At 34.9% G+C, this 26,814-nt stretch overlaps 1 protein-coding gene across 1 annotated transcript; it reads right to left on the bottom strand.

The window, feature by feature from the left end:
- Positions 1-19,766: 19,766 nt before the first annotated feature.
- Positions 19,767-21,284, bottom strand: LOC127080185 (GDSL esterase/lipase At1g29660). Its single transcript, XM_051020518.1, has 5 exons — positions 21,005-21,284; positions 20,778-20,902; positions 20,429-20,674; positions 20,080-20,317; positions 19,767-20,012 (listed from the first exon to the last, which is right to left on the bottom strand). The coding sequence occupies exons 1-5, from the start codon at positions 21,261-21,263 to the stop codon at positions 19,789-19,791; spliced, it is 1,092 nt and encodes a 363-aa protein (XP_050876475.1). The 5' UTR covers positions 21,264-21,284; the 3' UTR covers positions 19,767-19,788.
- Between the last annotated feature and the right edge of the window lie 5,530 nt (positions 21,285-26,814).

Genomic DNA, 26,814 nt, shown 5'->3' with positions numbered 1-26,814 from the left:
CATTAATGGCAATTGATGATGATGATAAATGCATGAAGCATACAAGCAGACATGTGCATATGAGATAAGCAATCAATCAATGAAAAGCAAACAGCACACTCTATAGCCAAACAAGGAGGCTCACACAAGAGGGTTAGGCACTGAGGCCAACTGGAATAGGGTAAAAAGTTGCTCTTAACCTTGCCATTGAGGGGCTAAGGTGAAGCAGATGAAAGGATATGAGGGGTGTGCCTCATTGCTCTTATCCCTGATTAGGGAGAGCATTTCAGAAAGTGTGGGAGTTCAGAAAGTAGGAACTCTCTCCACATTATTATTGACTCGATTGATCTTGGGTTTTGATCTCAATGCTACAACCATGTAATGGGAGCAAGGAGAAGACTCACTGAATAGTAGGGGATAGACTACTTATCCCTTTGATCTACCAATTGCCTTACTTGAAGGACTTTTCCTGCTTGGGACAATTTTAAACACACACAAGCATTGCCTCTTAAGGAGGACTTCAGACAGTTTGCCCGGCCAAATAACAGGCCGGGTCTCCAGACTACATGAAGAAAGAGGGATTACCTCAAAGCAAATTGCCAAATAGCAAAGCAAAGCAAGTTCAAAGAACTTAAGCAACTAAATGGTACCTGAAATAGTCAAACAGATCAGTATACAGTTCAACAGTCAAAGCAAAAGGAAAGGAATCAATAGTCAACACAGAGGGACCAATGTGCAAAGCACAAGACTCAAACTATATGAGTCATACCACCTACAAAACAAAGGTTAGCACATGATAAACAGATAAACTCAATCAAATTGGCAATGGTTTCTTTGAAGCATTTGTAGCTCAACCTGAAACAAATGAACTCAACATAAGCCAAGAGACCACTAGGGCAAGCCTAGGGTCAAAAGCAAAAGGGAAAGTCAAAACAGCAAACAAATAGTCAACCAAAGTCAAGTTCAAGCATTTAAGAAACAAGCACAATTGGTTTCAAACTCAAATCATGCATCATTGTCATTTCATAGACCAAAGAAGTCAAAACATGGCAAATAAGAGCACACAAAAGGTCAACAGCAAGACCAAGCTCAAAAGCAAACATAATCAATCCCAAAAATTATGAAATAATTCACACTCAATCACAATCCACAACATAGCATGCATATGAAATTTCAGCTCAATTGGATCATGGGAAGATGGTCAAATAAAATCAGGAAGTCAACATATTTTCAAGTGTGCACAAAGAAGTCAAACATACATGAGTCAACTTCAAAAAATCATAACAAAATGAAAACATATGAGAAATGGATGGGATTAACACCAATGCAAAGCTCAAGATGTCTATTATGCACATATGAAATTTCATGATCATACAATAAGGTATGAGAATTTCACAAAGGGTTTGGCAAGATGTGTCACACAAAGTCAACATTTGACTAGGCAGGGAAGAAAATTCACAAACAAACAGGAAATGGCATGATTAAATCCAAGAAAACTCATACACAAACTAGACACAGGAGAGATGACTCATGCAAAATTTCAAGTTATTTGGAAGCCAGGAAGCATGTGAACAAAAATCATGAAAATGCACATCATTGGTGTGACACAAATTGTCACACCCTACTTCAAGAATTTGTATCTAGCAAACCACAAATGATAAATGCACAAAATCTACATCAAAACAAAGATGAATGAGTCTAGTTTCACCACAAAAAATTTCAGAACCATTGGATACATCATCATCATTTCACAAAAGGAATGGCCAAAGGTGTTAAATAAGCATACATGTTAAGAAACCTAATAGCATTTAAAATCCAGCCACACAAAAAATAATTAAAAATCATGATAAAATAGTGGACATTCAACAGGTCATAATGCAAAAAATCCCATGATTTTTGGAGTTAAAATGAATTTTGCAAGTTGTGTAACAATTTGGAATGAACATGAGTACATAGCATAGAATAATGGTCAACCAAGTTGACCGAGTGGCACAAAGGTAAATATCGCCCTCATTAATCAAAACTGTGCGTTTAGGGGCCAGGCAACGGAATGTTTTCATTGGTTGATGGCCAATGGAACAGTGCAGAGGGCCAATCGTGTTTCACATTTTCTGGGTTCAAAAACCCTTAGGGTTTATACAACAGCAGCTCATTTGTTCATCTTCATCAATCATCATGAACAGCAATCAAACATGGTTTCACAAGCATCATGGCACATAACAATCATGCAACATTAAACAACAAGGAAACTAAACACAATTCGAGGGAAATCTGGAAAATGCCCTAGGGTTTCAACACTGCAGTAACCATCTTCATCATCTTCAAAACAACTCGAATTTTCCAACATGCCCAGAACAACAAATCAACATATCAATGGCATCATCAGACAGCATACATACATAAACCAAGCATAGTTTTCATGAAATCCACAACATCACAGCAAATCGATGGAAAACAAGTTCAAGCATAAAAATGAAATCCACATTTCTCAGCCATAACATAACCATTTCAAGCAAACTATAGTTCATTAGAATCGGCATAACAAGAGCTATCTAAAACATAGCATGGCATAGCAAATGGTTAAGGTCGAATCCTTACTTGTTTTTGAAGAAAAATGAGATGCAGTGGTTATTTGGTGGATGCAGCTCGAAACAGACCTTCCTTGTGCTTTAGAATGAAGGATTCTTGAAGTAAGTCAGCTCAATGATGCTTGAAAATATCCAACTCACGATTTGCCATTGTTGTGCATTGAAGAAAAACAGAACGAGGGGTGCTTTACAGTAAGAGAATGGAGCTTAGAATAGTCTCCCAATGATGTCCAGGTCATGAAACAAACAAGAAAGCTCGTGGTGCTTTGATGATTTTGAGCAGAAATGTAATATGTGCAAAAATGCAAGAAGGAGAGAATGAATGTTTTCTGATCGTGGTGGCTGTGTCTAGGGTTACAAATGGTCAGAAAATTCCTTATATATGGTCTGTTTAAGGTTACTTAATAACATGCTAAGCTTGCTTAACTTAATGAAGCCAATTTGCATTTTGCTAAGTTTGTACATAAGCATATGGAGGGTGTGAGGTCTGCACGATTTGGGCTTCAAAACAGGCTGCAAATGACCATTATATTTGCTGTTTTATGTCTGCTCATGAAGTGCTAACAAGGATTTACTTATTTCAACCAATTGCTAATTTTGCACCTTTGGCCAAAATGGTGGTATGATAGTAGCATGAGCATGAATTTGGGCTTGGAACATGTTGCAAATAGCCTTCCAAACAATTCCCAATTGGCCAAAAGTGTTAAAAACCTTTAATTTGAAAAGTCAACTTTTGGTCAAACTTGAATTTTAAATGGAACAAGTCAAAAAATGCCATTTTGATTGGCAAGGTTTTGGTTCATGAAATTTATATTTTTGGAAAGAGGAGATGAAATGTGGTTTGTAGGAAAAAACCCCACCAAATTTGGCCTTATGGTTCATGAGATATGGCTTGTTGAAGTTCACAAATTTTTGAAATTGAATTGATCATATCTTGACAACCACACATGGGATTTGAGAGTTCTTGGACTTTTTGAAAATGGGAGAACAAGATCTTCAACTTTCATGTTGGGCAAAAATTCATTTGAAGCTTGTATCATGATGTAAGTTTAAGATCAAGAAGTTTCCATTTTTGGCAGTTGAAATTACAGGTCCACTTTCTATTTTGGGAAATTTTCTGTTTGACTTGATTTTCTTCCATGATGAGGTTTGACATGATATATGAGGCTTGTATGGACATGAATGAGCTCCTTCAGATCAATTCCATCCATCAAATCACTGATTAAATCCACAGTTGACCAAGTTTGACCTTCTGTTGACTTTTCTAGGGTTTTGCATGATTGAACCACTTCTGATGAATTCCAAACCCTAATTCCTTGAGAACTTGATTCCAAATGATGTCCCAAGTCATGTGAACTCTTGATTATGGGTCATGGTGCCCAAATTCTGTAAGAATGGCCACCATCCATTGCTTTGACTGACTGTTGACTGACTTTGACCTAATTGCTGATGATTGCTTCAACTGCAAGCAACAAGGTTAAACTGACAATATTTTTGTACTTTTTGAATGATAAACATATGAAAAGCAAAGATATACAAATGCAAAGCATGCTTGGTGATCAAGAATCAACTCACAAGGCAACCTACCCACTAGGAGGGAAACTAGGGCATGCAATGATCCTTGAGGCCATGGTATGATATGATATGGGCCATGAGGGATCTTAGGGCCCAAAATTGGGGTCTTACAGGGTATGGCCTGATTGAGGGATGAAACAGTAGCTTTTTCAGGTGAATGTTTAGGTTGGATAAGGGCTGAAATGTTTCGTCCCAAATTTACTCTCTCATTGCCCTTCAACCTTTTCTTACTTGTGCACAAGTCTTTTAGAAATTTTGCATACTTTGGAACCTGCTTAATAACATCAAGAAGTGAAATGTTTACCACAACTTTTCTAAAAACATCCAATATCTCTCTTTCCTTGTCTCCCTCCTCAATTCTTTTATTTTTCAGAACTCCATGTGGGAAGGGGACTGGTGGCACATACTCCTTTTCTTTAATTTTTTCAGATGAAACAGGTTCAGAGGGAGTAGGTTCAGGTTCAGATGTTACCTCAATATTTTTTTTATTTTTTTCAGGGGTTGTTTCTGTAACCTTTCCAGATCTCAACGAAATCGCACTCACATTAGCATTAGAATCCTTTGGATTGACAACTGTTTAGGCTGGAAGTTGGTTTGATCCTTGGGCTTGTTGCATGGCATTTATCGAAGTGGCAAGTTGTCCAATATGTGTCTGCAAAGTCTGAATACTGGAATCTGTTCGTTGTTGAAATTGGAGATTGTTCAGAGCCATTTGTTTGACAAGATCCTCTAATGAAGGTCCGGAAGGTGCAAAGGTGGAGACTTGGGGAGTGGTCAATGGCAGGGGTATGGCTAATTGTTGTTGGGTGGGATGCTGGTTTCCATATCGAAGGTTTGGATGGTTCCTCCAATTGGGGTTATATTTGTTGGTGGACAAGTCATGAATGTTGTACCCTTTCTGATTGTTGCTTTGGTTGAAAAAGTTAGTTGCATATGCTTGAGGCAACTGAGTGACCAACTCATTTTGAAGAATAAGACATGTGTCAGTTGGATGTTCAGTAGAAGTACAAATACCATACAACTTTGTTGTTTGAGGTTTACTCACTGCCATTTGTTTCACTAAAGAAGTAAGCTCTTCAATTCTGGTTTCTAAGGCCTTGTTGGAAGAGGAAACCTGAATGTCATTCACACCTTTTGTTTGGACCATAGAATTATTTGATTGTGAATTGTTGGGAGTTGAGTGACATGTTCTCAATCAGGGCTTTAGAAACAAATGGAGTTTTATCGACAAGTGCTCCACCACTAGCAGCATCAAGAATGTTTCTATCCATTGGTAACAATCCCTCATAGAAATACTGAATAAGCAGTTGTTCGGTAATTTGATGTTGAGGGCAGCTGGATACTAATTGTTTGAATCTCTCCCAATACTCAGCCAGTGACTCATTTCCCTGTCTAATACCACATATTTCTTTTCGGATTGATGCAACCCTGGAAGCAGGAAAGTATCTCTCTAGGAAGACTCTCTTCAAATCATTCCAAGTTGTGATAGAATTCGACTCAAGATAATATAACCAATCCTTGGCAGCACCCTGTAGTGAAGACGGGAAGACTCTCAGCTTGATGTGATCTTCGGTGATTTCTTCAGGTCTCAATGGGGTAGAGCAAACAACCTGAAATTCCTTAAGATGCTTATGCGGATCCTCACTTGCAAGACCACTAAACCTTGGCAACAAGTGTATTAAACCAGATTTCAACTCAAAAGGAACAGTAACATCATCATATTCAATACATAAACCATTGTAATTCATATCAGGAGCAGCAAGTTCTCTCAGAGTTCTTTGGTTATCCATATTAAACTCAATAGAGAAAAAAATCAACAAACAATGAGAAAACACATAACTAATTCAACAATGCAGCAACAAATAGGAAAATACCGACAGTGTCCCTATTAAGAACAAACAATTGAAATACGTAAAAAACTATTAAAATAAAAGAAAAAAAATACAAAAACATAAAAATTAATCTAATAACGTCAATTAAAATTTTAGAGAATTTTTTCGGAATTTTCTGAAACTATCAAAACAGAAAAAAAAAAATCATAAAAAATAGAAAAATAAGGAATTTCGGGTTTTTAGGATGACTTCCACTATTTAGTACCTAAATAGAGACTTTTGATCCTTGATTTTTCCTAGTTAATAGACAAATAATCAGAATAATTTGAGACGATTTTCTTGAAAATAATTTTTTTTCTAAACCGCAAAAAGACTCGAACGCAAGAAAGTTAAGGAAAAAATGCTATAAAAAAATCACATATGACTATAATAATGGTTAGACTATAATAATAGTTAAAATCTACAAGAATCCCCGGCAAAGGCGCCAATTTGATCCACTGTTGCACACGGGTCAAAAACGAGTAATAAAATATAGTAAACGGGAAGCGACACCTCGAGTATCGTATCGCAAGGATTCTTGTATTATTCGTAACCTAATGAAATCGATTTAAGGGGTTTATGTTTTAGTGGTCGATTTAGAAAACAAAGCAAAAAAAGTGATTAAAATAAGCGATTATAAAATAAGTCAATCTACTGTTTTCGGTTTCCGGCTAATCATTGGTTTTTACCTACCAATTCCCTAAGCAGCTTCGATCTCTATTCGATTCAAATTCGATTGACAAGCGCAATAGATATATGATAGATTTATATTCCTATATTCCGAATAAAGCAAACGGATAAATACAATCGTGAATTAAGCAAACACGATTTACAAACGCAATTTAACGACAAAGCGACGAAAACGGCGATTAATAGTTAGGAATGCAATCATACGAATTTAATCAAAACCATTCCACAAAATACATATTAAGCAAATGAAATTTCATAGAATAGAATTGAAAGAGAACGAAATTAAATTGATAGAATAAAAACCTCAAAGCCTTGGAAATTCAGTTACAGCAGATTGACTCTAGCAGATTAGTTCCTCTTCATGATCGCACAAAAGCAAAAAGTTATCGTGAATAATACATAATTGCTACAGTACCACGGCTGCCCTTTTAAACAGAATAAGGGTTTGACTTATAATTCAAACTGGGTCAGAAAACCTAAATTCGGCCCAACAAATGACCCAAAAGAAAATAATTCCTAAAGTACGAAACTTCAACGAGTTATTTGAGACGTTTTCACTCCAAATCAGCTTTTTGCTTCAATATAAAAGTTGTAGATCTTTCTCTTAGCTTTCCAACGAATGGTTACACGCCTCAATCCGATACTCCTAGCTCCAGTTATGAGTTTATTCGTGCAGACTGCTAATGCTGAAAATAAACTGCGAAAAACAAATAAGTGTAAAAATAAGATAAATTATAAAAACACATTAAAAGGGAAAAATAACCAAACTAAAACATGGAAATGCATAAGTATAAATATAGAAGAATGTGCATCAAAATGCACTGATCAAACTCTTCGAACATGCTTAAATTGTTCCTTGTGAAGGTCAAGTCATCAACATATAAGCAGACAATCAAAACATCTCCACTTTGTGCTTCAATATAAAGTGCATGCTCATATGGACACTTGATGAAGTTCTTGTCTTAAAAGTACTTGTCGATTCGAACATTCCAAGCTCTCGGTGCTTGCTTGAGTCCGTACAATGCCTTCTTCAACTTCAAGACTTTTTCTTTTTGCCCTTTTACTTCATAGCCCTGTGGTTGCTCGATATAAACCTCTTCTTCGAGAAACCCATTCAAGAAGGCCAACTTCACATCCATTTGATAGATCTTCCATTCATTTTGGGCTGCCAAAGAAATGATCAGTCTAATAGTTTCAAGACGAGCAACGGGGGAAAATACCTCATCATAGTCAATTCCTTGTCTTTGACTATAACCTTTCGCCACCAATCTTGCTTTGTATCTCTCCACGCCTCCTTTTTCATTCTTCTTCTCCTTGTACACCCATCTTACTCCGATTTCTTTGTGTCCTCGTGGAAGTGTAGTAAGTTCCCATGTATCATTCTTCGTGATTGACTTGATTTCTTCTTCCATGGTGTCTCTTCACTTTAAGTTTTCAACTACTTCTTGATAGTTTAGAGGCTCGCAATCACCCAAAAGGCAAAAGAGGTTAATGTCGTTTCTGTTTTCGGTTACCTCTTAAATATCTTCAATACTCCTTAGTCGTGGTGTCCTCTCACTTGAGCTTGTTTCATCCTGTAGATGTTTTTGATTGGCTGCATTTTATGTTAAAACACTTACTGTACTTAGATGTCTTGACTGATGTCATGACATGCTTAAGTAGTATGCTGCAAGATTAGCTAATACAGGATTTACTGGATGTCAAACTGAATGTTATGACATTCATTCATGACAACATTTTTTGGATGTCAAACTGAATGTTATGACATTCATCCCTGACAGCAGATGCTGAAGTATAGGCTAATTTTTCTGTTATGTTTCAGTATTTATCTCAAGCTGATTTTCAGGAAACTAACAGTTGTGCTAAAATTAAGAGACCTAACATATAGCCTATTTGTTAGCACCCTAATGTGTGGAAGTTAGGTTAACTTGCTTAACCTTATTTTTAGGAAATTCAAGTACAAGGCCCAAGTACTGCATTATAAAAGGATGGCAATCATGCTTTTAGCAACTTAGGGATTTGAAGCGTGAAGAATTAAATATATCATTATATATCCTTGTTGTACTTTCATTGTGTCTTGAACTAGATTTTACTTGTGAGCCAAGCAATTATCACCTAGATGATTGCATTGGACTAGGGTGTTTATTGAGTTGTAATTGTTGTGTCACTCTAAGCTTTTAAGCGTGAGTGCTGTGTTTCTTGATTAAAGCTTTTAAGCACAATCAAGAGTTGTTTGAAGTATATCTTCACCACTGACTTTAAAATTCTTAATGGTTGTAATCACTGCTGTGATTGAGGGGGAGTGAGTAGGTATTCAGGTCTTAGTTTAGATTGAAATTGCATTGGGTAGGTCTTAAGTGATAGGATTAAACTGGTGGTTTAAGTCCTAGATTAATACCTCTTATAGTGGATTTCCTCCCTGACTTGGTAGCCCCCAGAGTAGGTGTGTTTGTCACCGAACTAGGTAAACAATTCTCTGTGTCATTTACTGTTTTTTACATTTACTTTCTGCATACATTACCTGTCTGCGCAGAATTGGATGTCATAACATCCATTGTGACATCGATAGTCTGTTACTAGAATTTCAATTGGCATCAGAGCAGGCACTCTGCCTGTTAATTTCTGGGTGAGATCTAGGGACGTTACTTTCTAGTACCATGGACAAGGATGTAGGATTCTCAAATACACCACCCATGCTGGATGGTTATAACTATGATGACTGGAAACCTCATATGATAGCCTTCTTGAGGTCTCTGGATAGTAAGGTCTGGAGAGCTGTCAACAAAGGATGGGAACATCCAAGGAAGACAAGTAAAGATGAAATCATTATGCAAATTCCTGAAGAAGAGTGGGACAAAGAGCAAGAGGCATTATCCCTTGGAAACTCTAAGGCTTTGAATGCACTGTTCAATGGGATAAATAAGAACATTTTCATACTGGTGCATCACTGTGAACTGGCTAAAGAAGTTTGGGATACTCTCAAAACAACTCATGAAGGTACCTCCAAGGTAAGAATGTCTAAACTCCAGATGCTGACTACTAAGTTTGAAAATCTGAGGATGAAAGAGGATGAGACTATTCATGACTTCCACATGAATATTCTTGAAATTGCCAACACTTCTGGAGGCTTAGGAGAGAAAATGTCTGAAGAAAAACTTGTAAGAAAGATTCTCAGATCATTGCCCAAGAGATTTGTCATGAAGGTTACTGCTATAGAAGAGGCTCAAGATATTTGCAATATGAAGGTTGATGAGCTTATTGGTTCTCTCCAAACTTTTGAAATGGGCTTGTGTGAGAATGTTGAAAAGAAAAACAAAAGCATAGCTTTTGTATCAAATACTGAAGGGGATTCAGAAGAAGGAAATATTGGAGGTGATGAAAGTATATCAGAAGCTATAGCCATGCTTGGAAGACAATTCAACAAGTTCATAAAGAAGATTGATAAAAAGGTAGACCAAATGTCAACAACACTTCATCTGACATCAGTAGAAGACCAAAATCTAAAGAAAAGTCCAACCAAGGCAAGGGAATCCAGTGTCATGGATGTGAAGGTTTTGGTCACATTAGAGCTGGATGTCCTACCTTCTTCAAGATGTAAAAGAAGGGACTATCTGTCACCTGGTATGAGGGAGACTCGGAGAGTGAATCAGAAGGAGAATCTGTAAAACATGTCACTGCACTAACTAGTGTTTGTGCCTCTGATGATGACTCAAGTGGAGATAAACTTACATTTGATGAACTTGCTGCTTCATATAAAGAGCTATGTGACAAAAGTGCAGAAGTGTGTATGCAAGGAGAAAAGCAGAAGAAACTTATCAAGGAGCTGGAAGCTGAGAAGAAGAAGCATCTAACAGTCATATATGATCTAAATGGTGAGATAACCTTGCTGACCTCTAAGCTAGATCAAATGACAAAATCCATCAGAATGCTGAATAAAGGAACTGACACGTTGGAAGAAATTCTAAAGGTGGGACAGAAATCAGGAACCATGTCTGGTTTAGGCTTTGTTAAGGAATCCTCATCTGAATTCAAAAGTTCAAAGGCTGAAGTTCAGAAAATCAAGCAGAAGTCATAACCAATGTCACAACATCATGGAAACAGGAGGATTAACCATCAAAAGAAGAAATTTCAAAGATGGAGATGCCACTACTGTGGAAGATTTGGTCACATAAAACCCTTCTGTTACAGGTTGCATGGTTATCCTAACCAGACCCCTCAAGTCAGACCTAAGCAGAAGGCACCTAAGCATAATGTCCCTATCAAGAAACAACAATGGGTTGCTAGAATAGCTCACACATCTCTAAGGGCATCTACCAAAGAAGACTGGTATTTTGATAGTGGTTGCTCAAGACATATGACTGGGATGAATAACTTATTGGTAGATATACAACCTCATACTACCAGTTATGTGACCTTTGGTGATGGAGCTAAAGGAAAAATCAAAGGTGTTGGTAAGTTGAACAGTCCTGGAGTTCCAGAACTGAATAATGTGTTGTTAGTAAAAGGACTAACTGCTAATCTCATCAGCATAAGCCAATTATGTGATCAAGGCTTCTATGTTCAGTTCACTAAGGAAGAATGTGTTGTGACAAATGGAGAAAATAAGGAAGTTATGAGAGGATCCAGATCCAAAGATAACTGCTATCTATGGGAACCTAAAGTCTAAAACTACTCCTCAATGTGCTTCTTAGCCAATGGAGAAAAGGAAGTGAAGTTGTGGCATAGAAGACTTGGACATCTTCATTTAAGAGGAATGAAGAAGATCATATCCAAGGGAGCAGTGAGAGGAATCCCAAAGCTTCTTATTGATGAAGGAAAAGTCTATGGAGAATGTCAGGTTGGCAAGCAAACCAAGATGTCACATCCTAAGCTTAGACATCCTACAACATCCAAAACTCTGGAACTTTTGCACATGGACTTAATGGGACCTATGCAGGTTGAAAGTCTTGGTGGGAAGAGATATGATTATGTGGTTGTTGATGACCATTCCAGATACACATGGATAAGCTTCATCAGAGAAAAATCAAATGCATTTGATGTCTTCAAAGATCTATGCATAAGACTCCAAAGAGAAAAGGATAGTAGTGTTATCAGAATAAGAAGTGACCATGGAAAGGAGTTTAAAAATTCCAAGTTTGATGATTTCTGCTCATCTGGAGGAATAAGTCATGAGTTTTCCTCACCTATCTCCTCAGCAAAATGGAGTAGTTGAAAGGAAGAACAGAACTATTCAAGAATCTACTAGAGCTATGATTCATGCAAAGAAGCTTCCTATGCACTTTTGGGCTGAAGCTATGAATACAGGTTGCTATGTTCACAACAGAGTTACCTTGAGAAAGGGAACCTCTTCCACTCTGTATGAAATATGGAAAGGCAGAAAACCTACTATGAAGTGCTTTCATATCTTTGGAAGCAAATGTTATATTCTTACAGATCGTGAACAGAGAAGAAAAATGGACCCCAAAAGTGATGAGGGTATATTCCTGGGATACTCTACTAACAACAGAGCATACAGAGTTTTCAACTCCAGAACTAATGTCTTGATGGAATCCATAAATGTTATTGTTGATGATAAAGATGAAGAATCCAGTGTCATAGAGGATGTTGGAACATTCCTTGAGACTTCAACAGAAATACCAGTCAAGACTGAAGATGTACAGGATACTCCTCCTGGACTTGAGTTAGAAGCATCCAACAAGGTGCCTTCTATCAGGATTCAGAAAGACCACCCTAAGGATCTTATCATAGGAGATCCCAATAGTGGTGTGATTACCAGATCAATGGATAATAGCTCAAATTCCTGCTTTGTATCCAAGGTTGAACCTAAAAATGTGAAAGAAGCTCTTACTGATGAATATTTGATCAATGTTATGCAAGATGAACTGGAGCAGTTTAAAAGGAATGAAGTATGGGAGTTAGTTCCAAGACCTGAAGGGACTAACATCATTGGAACCAAGTGGATTTATAAGAACAAGTCTTATGAGAAAGGAGTAATCACTAGGAATAAAGAAAGACTAGTGGCACAAGGGTATACTCAAGTTGAAGGGGTTGATTTTGATGAGACTTTTGCACATGTTGCAAGACTTGAGTCAATAAGGTTGCTGTTAGGTGTTGCCTGCATTCTGAAGTTCAAATTGTTCCAAATGGATATGAAGAGTGCCTTTTTAAATGGTTACTTGAATGAAGAAGTCTATGTGGAAAAACCTAAAGGGTTCAGTGATCCTAATATACCAAAACATGTGTACAAGTTGAGGAAAGCTCTGTATGGATTGAAGCAAGCTCCTAGAGCTTGGTATGAGAGGCTGATTGAATTTCTGACTACTAATGGTTACAGAAAAGGAGGGATAGATAAGACTTTATTTGTGAAGGATGAAGATGGAAAAATCATGATTGCCCAAATATATATGGATGATATTATCTTTGGTGGAATGTTAGATAGAATGGTGAAACATTTTGTTAACCAGATGCAATCTGAATTTGAAATGAGTTTGGTTGGGGAATTGACTTATTTTCTTGGACTGCAAATTAAACAGATGGAAGATTCTATGTTTCTCTCCCAAAGCAAATATGCCAAGAACATAGTTAAGAAGTTTGGTATGGATAATGCTAGTCACAAAAGAACTCCTGCACCTACTCATTTAAAGTTAACTAAAGATGAAGGAGGTTCTAGTATTGATCAATGCTTGTATAGAAGCATGATAGGTAGCCTACTATATCTAACTACTAGTAGACCTGATATTGCTTATGCAGTTGGTGTGTGTGCTAGATACCAAGCAGAACCCAAAGTGAGTCACTTAAGTCAAGTCAAGAGGATTCTTAAGTATATTAATGGGACTTGTGATTATGGTATGCTCTACTCGCATGGCTCTGAGCCTATCTTATCTGGGTATTATGATGTCGATTGGGCTGGGAGTGCTGATGACAGAAAAAGCACATCAGGAGGATGTTTCTTCTTGGGAAACAATCTCATATCTTGGTTCAGCAAGAAACAGAACTGTGTATCATTATCCACTGCAGAAGCTGAGTACATAGCAGTTGGAAGCAGTTGTTCCCAACTGGTATGGATGAAAAAGATGCTGACTGAGTACAATGTCACTCAGAATGTCATGACATTGTTCTATGACAATCTCAGTGCCATCAACATTTCAAAGAATCCTATCCAACACAGCAGGACCAAACATATTGACATTAGACATCACTTCATAAGATATCTGGTAGAAGACAAAGTGATTACCTTTGAACATGTGGCAACTGAACTACAACTTGCTGACATATTTACAAAGGCTTTGGATGCTACTCAGTTTGAAAGTTTAAGGGGCAAGTTGGGAATATGTCTTTCTGAGGAATTATAGCAACTAATGATGTTAGGAATTTACTATTTAATATTTCAAGTTATTAAACAATTGAAAGTGTGCTCTGATTGGTCAACAGATAATAGTTATTTCACTTGCAACAAGTGTGTTCACAAGATGTTATGTGTGATGTCTTAACATGAGATATCCTATGTACCTGCTGGAGTTCAAGAACATGTTCATGCAGGATTGTTTCAGAATGTCATACACAAGGTCATGGCATCTGATATATGTGTACCTGCTGGAGCTTAAAATGAAAGACATGTTCATGCAGGATTGTTTCAGAATGTCATACACAAGGTCATGGCATCTGATATATGTGTACCTGCTGGAGCTTAAAATGAAAGACATGATCATGCAGGATTGTTTCAAGATGTCATACACAAGGTCATGGCATCTGATATGGTTGTACCTGCTGGAAGTTATAAAAGGAATTATGGAATTATGCAGGATTTTTCCAGGATGTCAGACCCGATGTCATGACATCCTGTACACAGAACATTCAGTGTGAATGTCTGGTGTGTTGTGATTGCACAATTAATGGCAATCTATGTATGATTGAAGATCTGATTTGCAGGCGCATTCAATCATGGATTACAACCTGATTTACTTATTTTCCAAAGAGATCTAACCAACTGTTATAAAAAGATTTAATTGGAAAATAGATTTAGGATTTTCAAAGCCCAGCTGAAAGCTTTTATAAAAAGGGACTTAGAAAACTGTTTTACAACACAACAAATACTGAGCGAAATATAGAGAGAGAGAGCTAGGGTTTGTGTCTGTTTAGTCGTAAGACTTGTAAGTCATTCAAGACATCTTTTGATGATTGAATTGGACTGATTTGTGGTTGTAATTTGTCACTCTAAAGCTGTTAAGAAAGAGTGTGTGTCTACTTGATCAAAGCTGTGAAGCAAGATCAAGTGTGTGTCGTCTTGATCAAAGTTGTAAAGCAAGATCAAGAGTGTGTCTTCTTGATTGAAACTGTGAAGTAAAATCAAGAGTGTGTTTTTGATAATTGCTTGTATTTTTATTTTTTTGGTCTGTAATATTAAGTGTTGCTTTGGTAACATTTTTGACAAAAAGGGGGAAAAAAACTTGTACCCCAGGACAACAGATTTCTTTGAAGTTGAAGGTCCTCTAAACAAGAGGTTATGTTGTTGTTATGTTGTTGTTTGCTCTCTGCTTGATCTTCGCTTATGCTGCTGTTGTTTGAAGTTTAACTTCTACGTTTGCTAAGTGTATTAGCTAATTTGATTCTCTGCTTGGATGTGTGCTTTCTGCTGCTGTGAACTCTATTGTGATGCCAAGTTGTTTTAGCCAAAAAATTGCCAAAGGGGGAGTTTGTAAATGTTTTTGATTGGCTGCATTTTATGTTAAAACATTTACTGTACTTAGATGTCTTGACTGATGTCATGACATGCTTAAGTAGTATGCTGCAAGATTAGCTAATACATGATTTACTGGATGTCAAACTGAATGTTATGACATTCATTCATGACAGCATTTTCTGGATGTCAAACTGAATGTCATGACATTCATCCCTGACAGCAGATGCTGAAGTATAGGCTAATTTTTTTGTTATGTTTCAATATTTATCTCAGGCTGATTTTCAGGAAACTAACAGATGTGCTAAAATTAAGAGACCTAACATATAGCCTATTTGTTAGCACCCTAATGTGTGGAAATTAGGTTAACTTGCTTAACCTTATTTTTAGGAAATTCAAGTACAAGGCCCAAGTACTGCATTATAAAAGGATGACAATCCTGCTTTTAGCAACTTAGGGATTTGAAGTGTGAAGAGTTAAATATATCATTATATATCCTTGTTGTACTTTCATTGTGTCTTGAATTAGATTTTACTTGTGAGCCAAGCAATTATCACCTAGATGATTGCATTGGACTAGGGTGTTTATTGAGTTGTAATTGTTGTGTCACTCTAAGGTTTTAAGCGTGAGTGATGTGTTTCTTGATTAAAGCTTTTAAGCACAATCAAGAGTTGTTTGAAGTATATCTTCACCACTGACTTTAAAATTCTTAATGGTTGTAATCACTGCTGTGATTGAGGGGGAGTGAGTAGGTACTCAGGTCTTAGTTTAGATTGAAATTGCATTGGGTAGGTCTTAAGTGATAGGATTAAACTGGTGGTTTAAGTCCTGAATTAATACCTCTTATAGTGGATTTCCTCCCTGGCTTGGTAGCCCCCATAGTAGGTGTGTTTTTCACCGAACTGGGTAAACAATTCTCTGTGTCATTTACTGTTTTTTACATTTACTTTCTGCATACATTACATGTCTGCGCAGAATTGGATGTCATAACATCCATTGTGACATCGATAGTCTGTTACTAGAATTTCACATCCAACCTTGGTATCGGTGAAGTCGGTGGTGTAATATGTTCCTCTATCATTGGTTGTTCCATTTCGTCTTCTTTTTCAAATTAAGGAAGAAAATCGTACCTGTCTTCTTGAACACTCAAATCCCAACAATCTTCTTCTTAGAACTCCACGTCACGGCTTATGACAATCTTTCTACTATTTGGATTATAGAGCTTGTACCCTTTGGAGCTTGAGTCGTAACCCACGAATACATAATTCTCACTTTTATCATCGAGCTTTGTTCTCCTTTCATCTGGAATGTGGGTATATGCAATGCTTCTAAGGCTTCCTTCCACTCCATGCTTCTTGTGGTGTCTTCTCATGCACGCTTCTTGTTGGGGAACGGTTTGTCAGGTAAACCGCACATGCCACTGCTTCGGTCCAAAACTCTTTAGGCATCTTCTTGCTCTTAAGCATGCTTCGCACCATGTTAAGTATGGTCCGGTTCTTTCCCTCTGCTACTCCATTTTGTTATGGTGATCTTGGCACTGTTAGTGGGAGGCAGATTCCATGGTCTTCACAATATTTTTGGAACTCATTTGAAATGAACTCTCCTCCTCGGTCAGATCTCACGACCTTAACGGAAAGACCACTTTCATTCTCCACAAGGGCTTTGAACTTCTTAAAGTTTTCAAACACTTCTGACTTCTCCTTCAAGAAATAAACCCATATTTTTCTAAAATAATCATCAATAAAGAGGAGAAAGTATTTACTCTTACCAAGAGAGTTTGGATTGATTGGTCCACAGACATCGGTGTGTATGAGCTCTAGCGGTTTTATCGCTCTTGACGTTGATTCCTTTGGAAAGCTTTTCCGGAATTGCTTCCCAAGTAGACATCCTTCACATAGTTGGTCTGGGTGATTTATACTAGGCAAACCTCTCACCATCTTCTTTTTTGACAAACATTTTAGATTGTCGAAGTTGAGATGTCTGAATCGTAGATGCCATAGCCGCAAAGAGTCGGTATAGCAAGTCTTGAGACACTTTGCAACATCATTTTGAATGTTCAAGAGGAACATTCTATTCTTTGACATATGCACCTTAGCAATCAAGTTATTTCTACAATCTCTTAATAAAAGACTATGTTGTTTCAAGTGGATGTCATAGACTTTCTCTAATAATTGTCTCAAGCTCAAAATATTATTCTTCATGTTAGGAACATAGTAGACATTGGATATGAATTGATGACTCCCATTCTTCAAGCGTATAAGAATTTTACCTTTGTCTTTGACCAATATCTTTGAGTCATCTCCAAATGAGACATTTCCAGTTGTCGTTTCATTGATCTCTACGAACATGCTTCGATCGCCGCACATGTGATTTCTTGCGCCGGTGTTGAGGTACCATTTGTTTCTTTTCTCTTCAACTTGGTTTTGGCACGCGAGCAACAAAGTTTCTTCTTCTCCGCCTTTTTATTCTACAAAGCTATCTTTTTCCACAACCTTCTTCGAGAATCTACACTCAGATGTATAATGACCGATCTTGTTGCAGTTGACGCACTTGATTTGTGATTTGTCACACCTCGGCCATGAATTTCCTCTTCCACGACCTCTTCTTGCTTGTGGATTCCAAGTTCTTTCTCCATTATTAGAGTAGTTGTTGTAACAGTCTCTTCCTTCTCCTCCATGTCCTCGTCAACGCCCACGATCTTGGCCCCGACCTCGTCCTCTTTGGCACTTGTAATTCACATAATTTGTTTCCTTTACGTTGAGTTGTAGTAGTTTCTCCATAGCCTCATTTTATTTAATTTTTCTCTTTTATTTTTCTTCGTATGCTTGTAAGGAACTCATGAGTTGCTCAATAGTCATGGTCTTTAAATTCCCGTTTTCTTCAATGTTGGTAACAATGAAGTCAAAACTTGGATTTAAAGTGTGAAGTATTTTCTCCATGACTTTCATCCCATCAACATCTTCGCAATTTCTTTTAAGTTGATTGACTACGGCCAATACTCGAGAAAAATAATCAGAAATTGACTCGGACTCTTCCATAAATAAACATTCAAAATCACCTCTAAGAGTTTGAAGACGGATCTTTTTCATTTGTTCCACTCCTTTGTTGCAAGTTTGATGTTTGTCCCATGCTTCTTTGGTCGTCGTTGCGTTGGAGATCTTCTCAAATGTATCTTCATCCACCGATTGATAAATAAGGAAGAGAGCTTTCTTGTCTCTCTTTCTTGACTCCTTCAATGTCTCCTTTACACCTTGGCTTAGCGAGGCTTCATCTTGCTCCTTAAAGCCTTTCTCAATGATATCTCACACATCTTGAGCTCCTAGTAGCGCCTTCATCTCGATACTGCAATTGACATAATTGTTCTTTGTGAGCATCGGCATTTGGAAAGGGAAACCTCCATTCGCCATTTTTTTAGGACCTTGAAACTCTTATACCACTTTGTTGGAAATAAACGCTTTTTGTGTTTGGGAAAAGTGTGTGTGAATATTAGAGGCTTGAATAGAGACTTGATAGGTAAGATAGTTATTTATGAAAGAGAGAACTTTGTATTTTTGCTTGATACAAAAGTGTAGGATTACATCTCTATTTATAGTACTCTAAGGAGAACTCTAGACACATTAATTCTAGAGAGTTCTCAACTCTAGACATTCAAAGAGTATTCTAGAAAATATTATAATCCTAAAAAATATCTAGACACTCAAAATACTACAAGACTTTTTTAGAGACATTATCCAAAATAAACTAAACCTAAAAATCAAATTTAATATTTCAACACTCTACACGAAGTGATATTTTTTTTTCATCATCAACCAATACATTGTTGACAAACCTACTTAAAATATCCTTACGTTGAAAGATAAGTTGAAAGATAAGTTGCGAGTTGTTGCTTCGTGAATATCAATTAAAAGGCCTTTGAACACACAACTGAAAAACTGTTAAATTAAGATTGTGATTCATGGTTCTAAAATTCTAATCTTTAGTAAGAAGTATTGAACGATCACGATTGGAATTGTTTGATGCACATCACACTTGCAACTTAATAGAGTTACAGAAAATACTATATTAGTAACCGCTGTAGTTCCAGATTGCACTTTATAAACCATATTTCTATATCTAAGTTGTTACATATTTCTTGACACATTACACATTTTCTAAACTTTGTAAGCCCCTACTAAAGTAAACATGCCTTGCTTCGATAGAATATTAATTGAGCATATTTTTTTCTGTTTTGCCACCCTTTACTCAAATTGAATACATATATATTAAAGTTTATAATATTATTAAATATAAGGATTACAAAAGCAGTCCTAATTTATTCTGCTCAATAGCAATTGCTTATAGCTTATACATAATAAGGGGAATTTATTATTCTTATATGGAGTCCCAATCCATTGTGACTTGCACTAGTTTATATAGAATATTGAGCAAGTTGTTTTATATCCATTGGATAGGTTGAGTCTGGACTAACAGAACTATCATATGAAGCTAATGCACTGAAGTTGTTAAAAGCTTCCGTGGGATGAAATTCATCATAAAAAACATAATCATCTCTATTCGGACATGGTACCGAATCAGGAACACACATCCCATCCTCCCTTGTTGGACAACAAGGAGCATTGATAACTGTAAAAGCTGAAAAAGAATAAACGATAAGGCATTCATTCCTTTAGTATTAATCTAGAGACTATGAAATGTTTACCTGGTGTGCTTTGTACTGGGCCAGCAGTAAAATTCACAAAGATAAATTTGGAATCATGAAGTTCAGCATTGAATTTATCCACTAGAGATTTCAGCTTCTGACTAAATATAAATGGAGCAGCATTCTGACTTTCAACACATGACCCATTATTCCCACTCTTAGCAATTGCATTTGGAGTGCAACCTAATAGTCCTAACCCAACTAGTATGAATTTTCTTGCGCCAATGTTATGCAAATCCTGTAAACCAAAAATACCAATTTGTATACAAATTATCAAATCATCATATTAACAATTTAGAAGCAAAATGTATTTGGAAGTATGATAAACTTTTCTGATATATATATATACCAGTATTTCAAGGGAATATTGGTTGATAAGAACTTCAGCAAACTGTTCCGGGTTATAAATGCGACTTGTTGGGTATATTTCGGGCATGAAGTAATTGTTTATGTAATCGTCGCTGCCAATATTCATATAATACAAGCACTTGTTCAAATATTTGTTAGCTTCTGATACACTTCCAAGCTTGTTGACTATTTCAGAAACTATGATCTTATGATTTTCTATTTGTGATCTCAACGGGATTCTTTCACCCTGCATGTATTGCATAACATTAATTAAGTGATTATTTAAAACTATTTTAAAATAATAATTAAAAAAAAAGACATAATATTCAATGAATAAACAATTTATATACTAATTGTATGCCAGATTCATCGCGAATTCCAGCTGAACCAGATGCGTAGTTAACACCCTTAAGGATGTCTGCACCACTAGTGTTTGCATTAGGTGGGATGAACTTCTCGAATCCAAGTAGTTTGGCTACAACGATAAACCATTGATTGTGTGAGTTCAACAAATAATCAAAATATGAAATTAAAATAGGCTACAAAATATTGGTTTCAATGGTGCAAATAAGATTACTGATAGAGTCAATTGTTGTTAGTCCATTGGTAAATCGTCCTAGTTGACCGGTTGGTGGAAAGTCGATGCCATATGGCTTGTAATTAGCTTTTGCTTGAGTTACAAGATTGTTGTTGTTTCCATTGTCAGAAATGGAGTCACTAAATATGAAAACGCATGGCACTTGAGGTGATTCTCCATGGACACAAGAACGTCGCATATAGGATGCAACCAAGAGAAAAAGATGAAAAATCAACCATTTTTCAGTCTCACAAGCCATATTATTAGGAATTGGAAATGATAATTTATATTGTGATATTGTTAGTGAGTAAATAAGAAGATGGAGTGTGTGTATATATAGGGTATGTGTTGCCAAATTTGTCAAAACAAAGTATTAATGAAGAATCAATGACGTGTTTGGCAAGTAATACAGTATCTTAATAAAATATAAAGGTCCACGATTGATTTAAATTTGGAACCTAGGACCTAGAAATCTTGAAATGTTAAATTATCGTACGAACCAAAGAAAATAAATAATTCCCTTAACTTTGATATCATGTTACAAGTTTGCATGTTTTTTTCTGTGAAACTTTATGAAAAATGAGAATATAACTGTCTGATATTTAGGGTTATCATATTCTTTTATTGATTATGGCAATTTATTGCATGGCTCGTCGTCTTCTTTTAGTGGCAGGTGTGGGAGGTACGTGCAAAGTATAGACTTTCTCACTTCGGTTTAATATTGCTTTAAGTTGTTGTCTATTCTAATAGATTCCCTTATTTTATTTTATTTTATTTAATAACTAATAAATCGTCCATTTTCTTAGACTATAAACCTATTGAATAAGTCTCTGAAATACGCTTCGAATCTCAACCATTAAAAAAATTAATTTTATTTTATTTATAAATAAATATCTCTTTTCTCTTCGTTGGCAAAGCAACTTATGGGTATTCTTTTTCAATCGGCACAAGGAACTATTGGAGCCTTTAATTTTGTTTTTATTTCCATTTCAATTGACTCAAGTTTTATTAAATTAAAAAAAAAAGTTTAAATAACTAAACCATTCTCGTAAGTTAACTCAAAGAGTTTTTGGTTTTTATTCATATATATTTTTCTTAAAATAATCTTTGAGTGTTAAAATCTTTTTGATATTCGTTTATAAAGTTAAAATCTGCAGCAAAATCGGTAGATAAAAAAGGTTTTTACCGCGGTTTTTAATTTTAGGGATTAATATCAAAAAATATTGAACTTTCAAGAATTATTTTTTTAAGAAAAAAAAGATACAGGGATGAAATCCAACAACTCGTTAACTTACAATGACGATATAACTATTTAAGTCTTGAAAAGTCTATTATATTAGATGGGATGCTAACTAATAGAAAAACCTACCATATTCACTCGAATGGAAATGTCAACCAATAGACATGAAAATTGTTTGGAAATAGTTTTTTTGTAGGTTTGCAGGGAACCCTACCATATTCACTCGAGTGGAAGACATGAGTATTATCTTGACTTGAAAACGGTCTCTTGCTAGGTCTCCGAGAAACTCTTGTACCTTCTCAACCAGCATTGAGAACCATATCTTATTTCTGAGCTAATAGCGGGGTGAGTGGCTTCGACCTTCCTTTAGATGTGTTCTTGTTGATTTATGTGAGTTCTTTATTTTTGCATGTGTCCTTTGTTGGAAAGATCTAACTTTGTTTAAATTCTGGACTTGTGATTTTACTCTATTTTATCTCCCCCTCGCTTGGTGGTTGGATTTATATTTGGGTTTTTATGAGATCTGTGTTGACTTTTTTGTGCTAGCAAGTTCTTCTTTTCTTGTTTGGCACACCTTATACCATTCTTTGTGTTGGACTCTTTGACTTTTTTTGTTATATATATATATATATATATATATATATATATATATATATATATATATATATATATATATATATATATATATATATATATATATATATATATATATATATATATATATATATATATATATATATATATAGTCATCCCTGAGCAAGGGCAAGACGGTCCTTAATCCATGACCTCCAAATTAAGGGGTTTCATTTTGTAAGTAAAATATATAGTTAATATTATATTAAATAAATTATAAAATAAAAAATAAGAAATGAATTTGTGAGCAAATTTGAAACATGGTAGTCAAGGTTGTGGGTTTGATCCTCTTGAATTTATTTTTTCTAATTAATGTTTCATCTGATTTTACTAATTGTTGTTGCAGGTTGTGTCGATATCATGTACGATGTTGGTGTTATGTATGATGTTGATGGCGCGCATACCGCTGAAGCTCTTGCCGATTTTGTAAACATGGAAGGAGGTATTTATGTTAATGTATAAAACATTCTTGTGTTCCTTTTCAAGAATATTTAGTGTAAGATCATTTTTTCTTTATTAATTTTATCATTTCATACACATTTTTAGCAATTACTTACTTTTACATATTTTGAGTCAATATTATGAATACTTAGCAGTATAATCTAACGATCCCATGTGCTTTTCAATTTTATTATGTCTTATAGATTGTCACTAATACATTATATATTTCATTAATAATTAATCTATTACGTTCTTCATAATATTTTAAATATTTTTAAACAGTATTTAATGTTATTAAGAAATGTTACAGAATATGATAATTTTCACTTGCGACTAACTATATCAAGGATGATTCTAATATTATTTTTATTATTTATTTAGACTTATGAAAAGGTTGTCGTGGCATTTATGTCAGAAAAAAAAATAGTTATATCTAATATCGACGCTGACGAATAGAAGGATTTGTTAGAGAAGTGAATGAAGTAAAGAAAATTATTTAACAAATATAAGAATATTTTTTTAAATTGTATTTGTTTTATTAAATATCCATCTTTATTATTTGAGTCGAGAGTATATATAATATATATATATATATATATATATATATATATATATATATATATATATATATATATATATATATATATATATATATATATATATATATATATATATATATATATTCTATTTGCCTTTAAAAAAATTAATATAAGTAAGAATCTAAATCATAAACAAATTCAATTGCCATATTATTAACCTAGAATATGAAATTATAATAATTGAAATGTTTACCTGGTATGCTTTGTACTGGGCCAGCAGTACTATTAACCTAGTATATAAAATTATAATAATTCAAATATTCACCTCAGCCACGGGAGAAAAAGTTGCACAATTTCTCTTACACCCTACATTACACAACCGAGGTCAAATTTTATTCCAATTGAGCTAAATTTTTTTTTTTTTGTAGTTGTGATTGTGAGCCCATGACTTAGGTTAACCTGGAGCTTTTCCACCCTTTCATAAGTTGAAAAGACTGACAATAATAGAGTTTTAAACAATCAACACAATATAAAACTTTATACCATAAAACTCTTCAAAAATGTCAAATTTCTCTCTTAAATTGTCTTTGCAAAAAAGAGAATGATCTCTATATTAAGCTAAAAAGCCCAATAGAGTTAATATAAAATAAGACTGAATCTAATCTCTTAAAAAATTAATCTTTTAATTAAATCAAATTTAAGTAAATATTTCAAAGAAAAATTATTAAATAATACTTTTCCAAATAAAATCTTTGCATAAAAACTTAGGAAAATATATAATGAATTAAATTTGACATTAATCTTCTGACATAAATCTGAATGTTAGTTATCGTTATACTCAATCAGAAACTTTAGTTAGATTTGTGATTGAATGTTAGTTATCGTTAATCGTTTTCTTCGAGTTGTAAAGAATTAAAGAGAAAGGGGTCGCAAAATATTTTTTATTAATGTGTCTGACGAGATTGCGAATCTCACTCCTACGTATATCTAGGTGCAATGGAGAACTCAAGGGTATGTAGTTTTGGATAGCAAATGTTTGTGTGTTAGTCGATTTTAGCGAAAATTCTCAAGTCGCATTTGAACAGAAAACATTGATGCCCAAAACATGGATAATTGAACATTTGCATCACTTCAAGAATAGATGACTTAATCTGGATCAACACAGATTTATGTCATCATCACATTCAAGCGGAGAACATTTGATATTCTCATGGGGAAACGTTATTTGCATCGTCGCGGAATGAACAAAGCGTCTTTTGTTTTTTAGAAGGTTTTGAATGTGTTGAGATTGATTGTTGGATGACGATTAATCGAATTGTCGAGTAAGACAACTCGTATCCGAATAATCGAGAAGAGAAATGGAAGGTTCTAAACCATGTCCCTTTTGGTTCTTAATTGCAAAAAGATTGAATATTGTTAATGTATTTTGGATGGACGATGAATACTCGAATGATCGAGTAAGGCAACTTGTATCCAAATACTCGGGGAAGGAGAAGGCCTTAGACCACCTCCTTTTTCGTCTAAGTTATTACGAAAATGAGTTCGCGTAAGTTTGTCTACGAGACGAGTTTGAAACGGATCAGATTAGAAGTTTTTAATGGATGACGATTACTCGAATGATCGAGTAATGAAACTCGTACCCAAACAACTGAGGACAGGAATTGAAGGCTCTAGATCATCTTCATTTTCACCCTTTGAAATGGTGTTTAAGTATGATTAATTGTTTTCACTTTAAATTGGGAAAACACGCTCGATGTTTGGTCGAGATTTTTATTTGCATTGTGAAGCGAACTATGAAAATAGTTTTGAAATGATTGTGAATCGATGGTTTAATGGTTTGTTTTGAGAAAGTTGCTCGATATTGGATCGAGCTTATTTATCTTGAAATAATTGATTTTAGAAGGTGAAGTTGATTAATTAAGTTAATTGAATTAATCAAGAGAAAAGACTTTTAATTAGCGAAATTAATCGATTAAAATTTATTAAATTAATTAACTAGGCTAATTAAAATTAATTATCAAAAGTAATCAATTAAAAATTAATTCAATGAATTAATCAAATTAATTAAATTTAATTAAAAAAATTAATTAACTAAAATAATATTTAATCAATTAACTTTTGTTAACTAAAAAATAATTAATTAAAATAGAGGAGGGGTGTGAATTGAAAATAGAGAGTGAAGAGCAATATAGATGAGTTCAAAAGCCCCATTTTTCTAATTAATAACAATCAAAATAATAAAATAATAAAAAAACAAAAAACATAATAGAAAAAATATGGGATATGGCGCCCCATTTTTCATGTTCAGCCAACAAAATTGATTATACTTGACTTTGAAAACTTTTAACATCTAGCCAATTATTTGGCAACAAGTGGCACATTAATAAATAAATAAATAAAATAAAAACAAAAGAGGGATAAATGAAACGATAAATAAAAAATTAAAGTGTATAAAATCTCTTTCCCTATCTTTCCTCGGCCCAACTCTCTCTCTTTAACACATGTTAATAAAGACTTAATAAAAAAATGGAATAAATGAAAATTAAGGCTATTCTTAGAAATCGAAAATCAAAACACATGTATTTTGTTAGAATAAGATTTGGTTATACATCCGCTTTTTAGTTTTTATTATAGCAATGCATTATTTTTTAGAGAACAATTTTGTACACTAATGATTTTATTGTCTAGTGTGTAGTTTTTCCTAACAGATTCTAACGATGACGCAATGACGTGTGACATCATCAGATTCTGGCTTAACACACCTGATTCTGAGGAGATACAAGTGCTTTACAAGGTGCTGTAAAGTTCTAGAAAGTTCTTAGACAATGGTTATGATGAACGTTCGTGCTAAAGTTTCTGACTATGACTCTGATTGTTAGAGCTTTTGAAGGTTTGCCTGCCTTCAAGATTTTGTGTTCAAGTTCTGAAGACTCTGAAGAACAATATTTGAAGACTCT

The sequence above is a fragment of the Lathyrus oleraceus genome, chromosome 1 (assembly GCF_024323335.1).
Source record: "Lathyrus oleraceus cultivar Zhongwan6 chromosome 1, CAAS_Psat_ZW6_1.0, whole genome shotgun sequence".
NCBI lineage: Eukaryota > Viridiplantae > Streptophyta > Magnoliopsida > Fabales > Fabaceae > Lathyrus > Lathyrus oleraceus.
The sequence above is the reverse complement of the archived record's forward strand: the minus strand, read 5'-3'. Positions and strand labels throughout refer to the sequence as shown.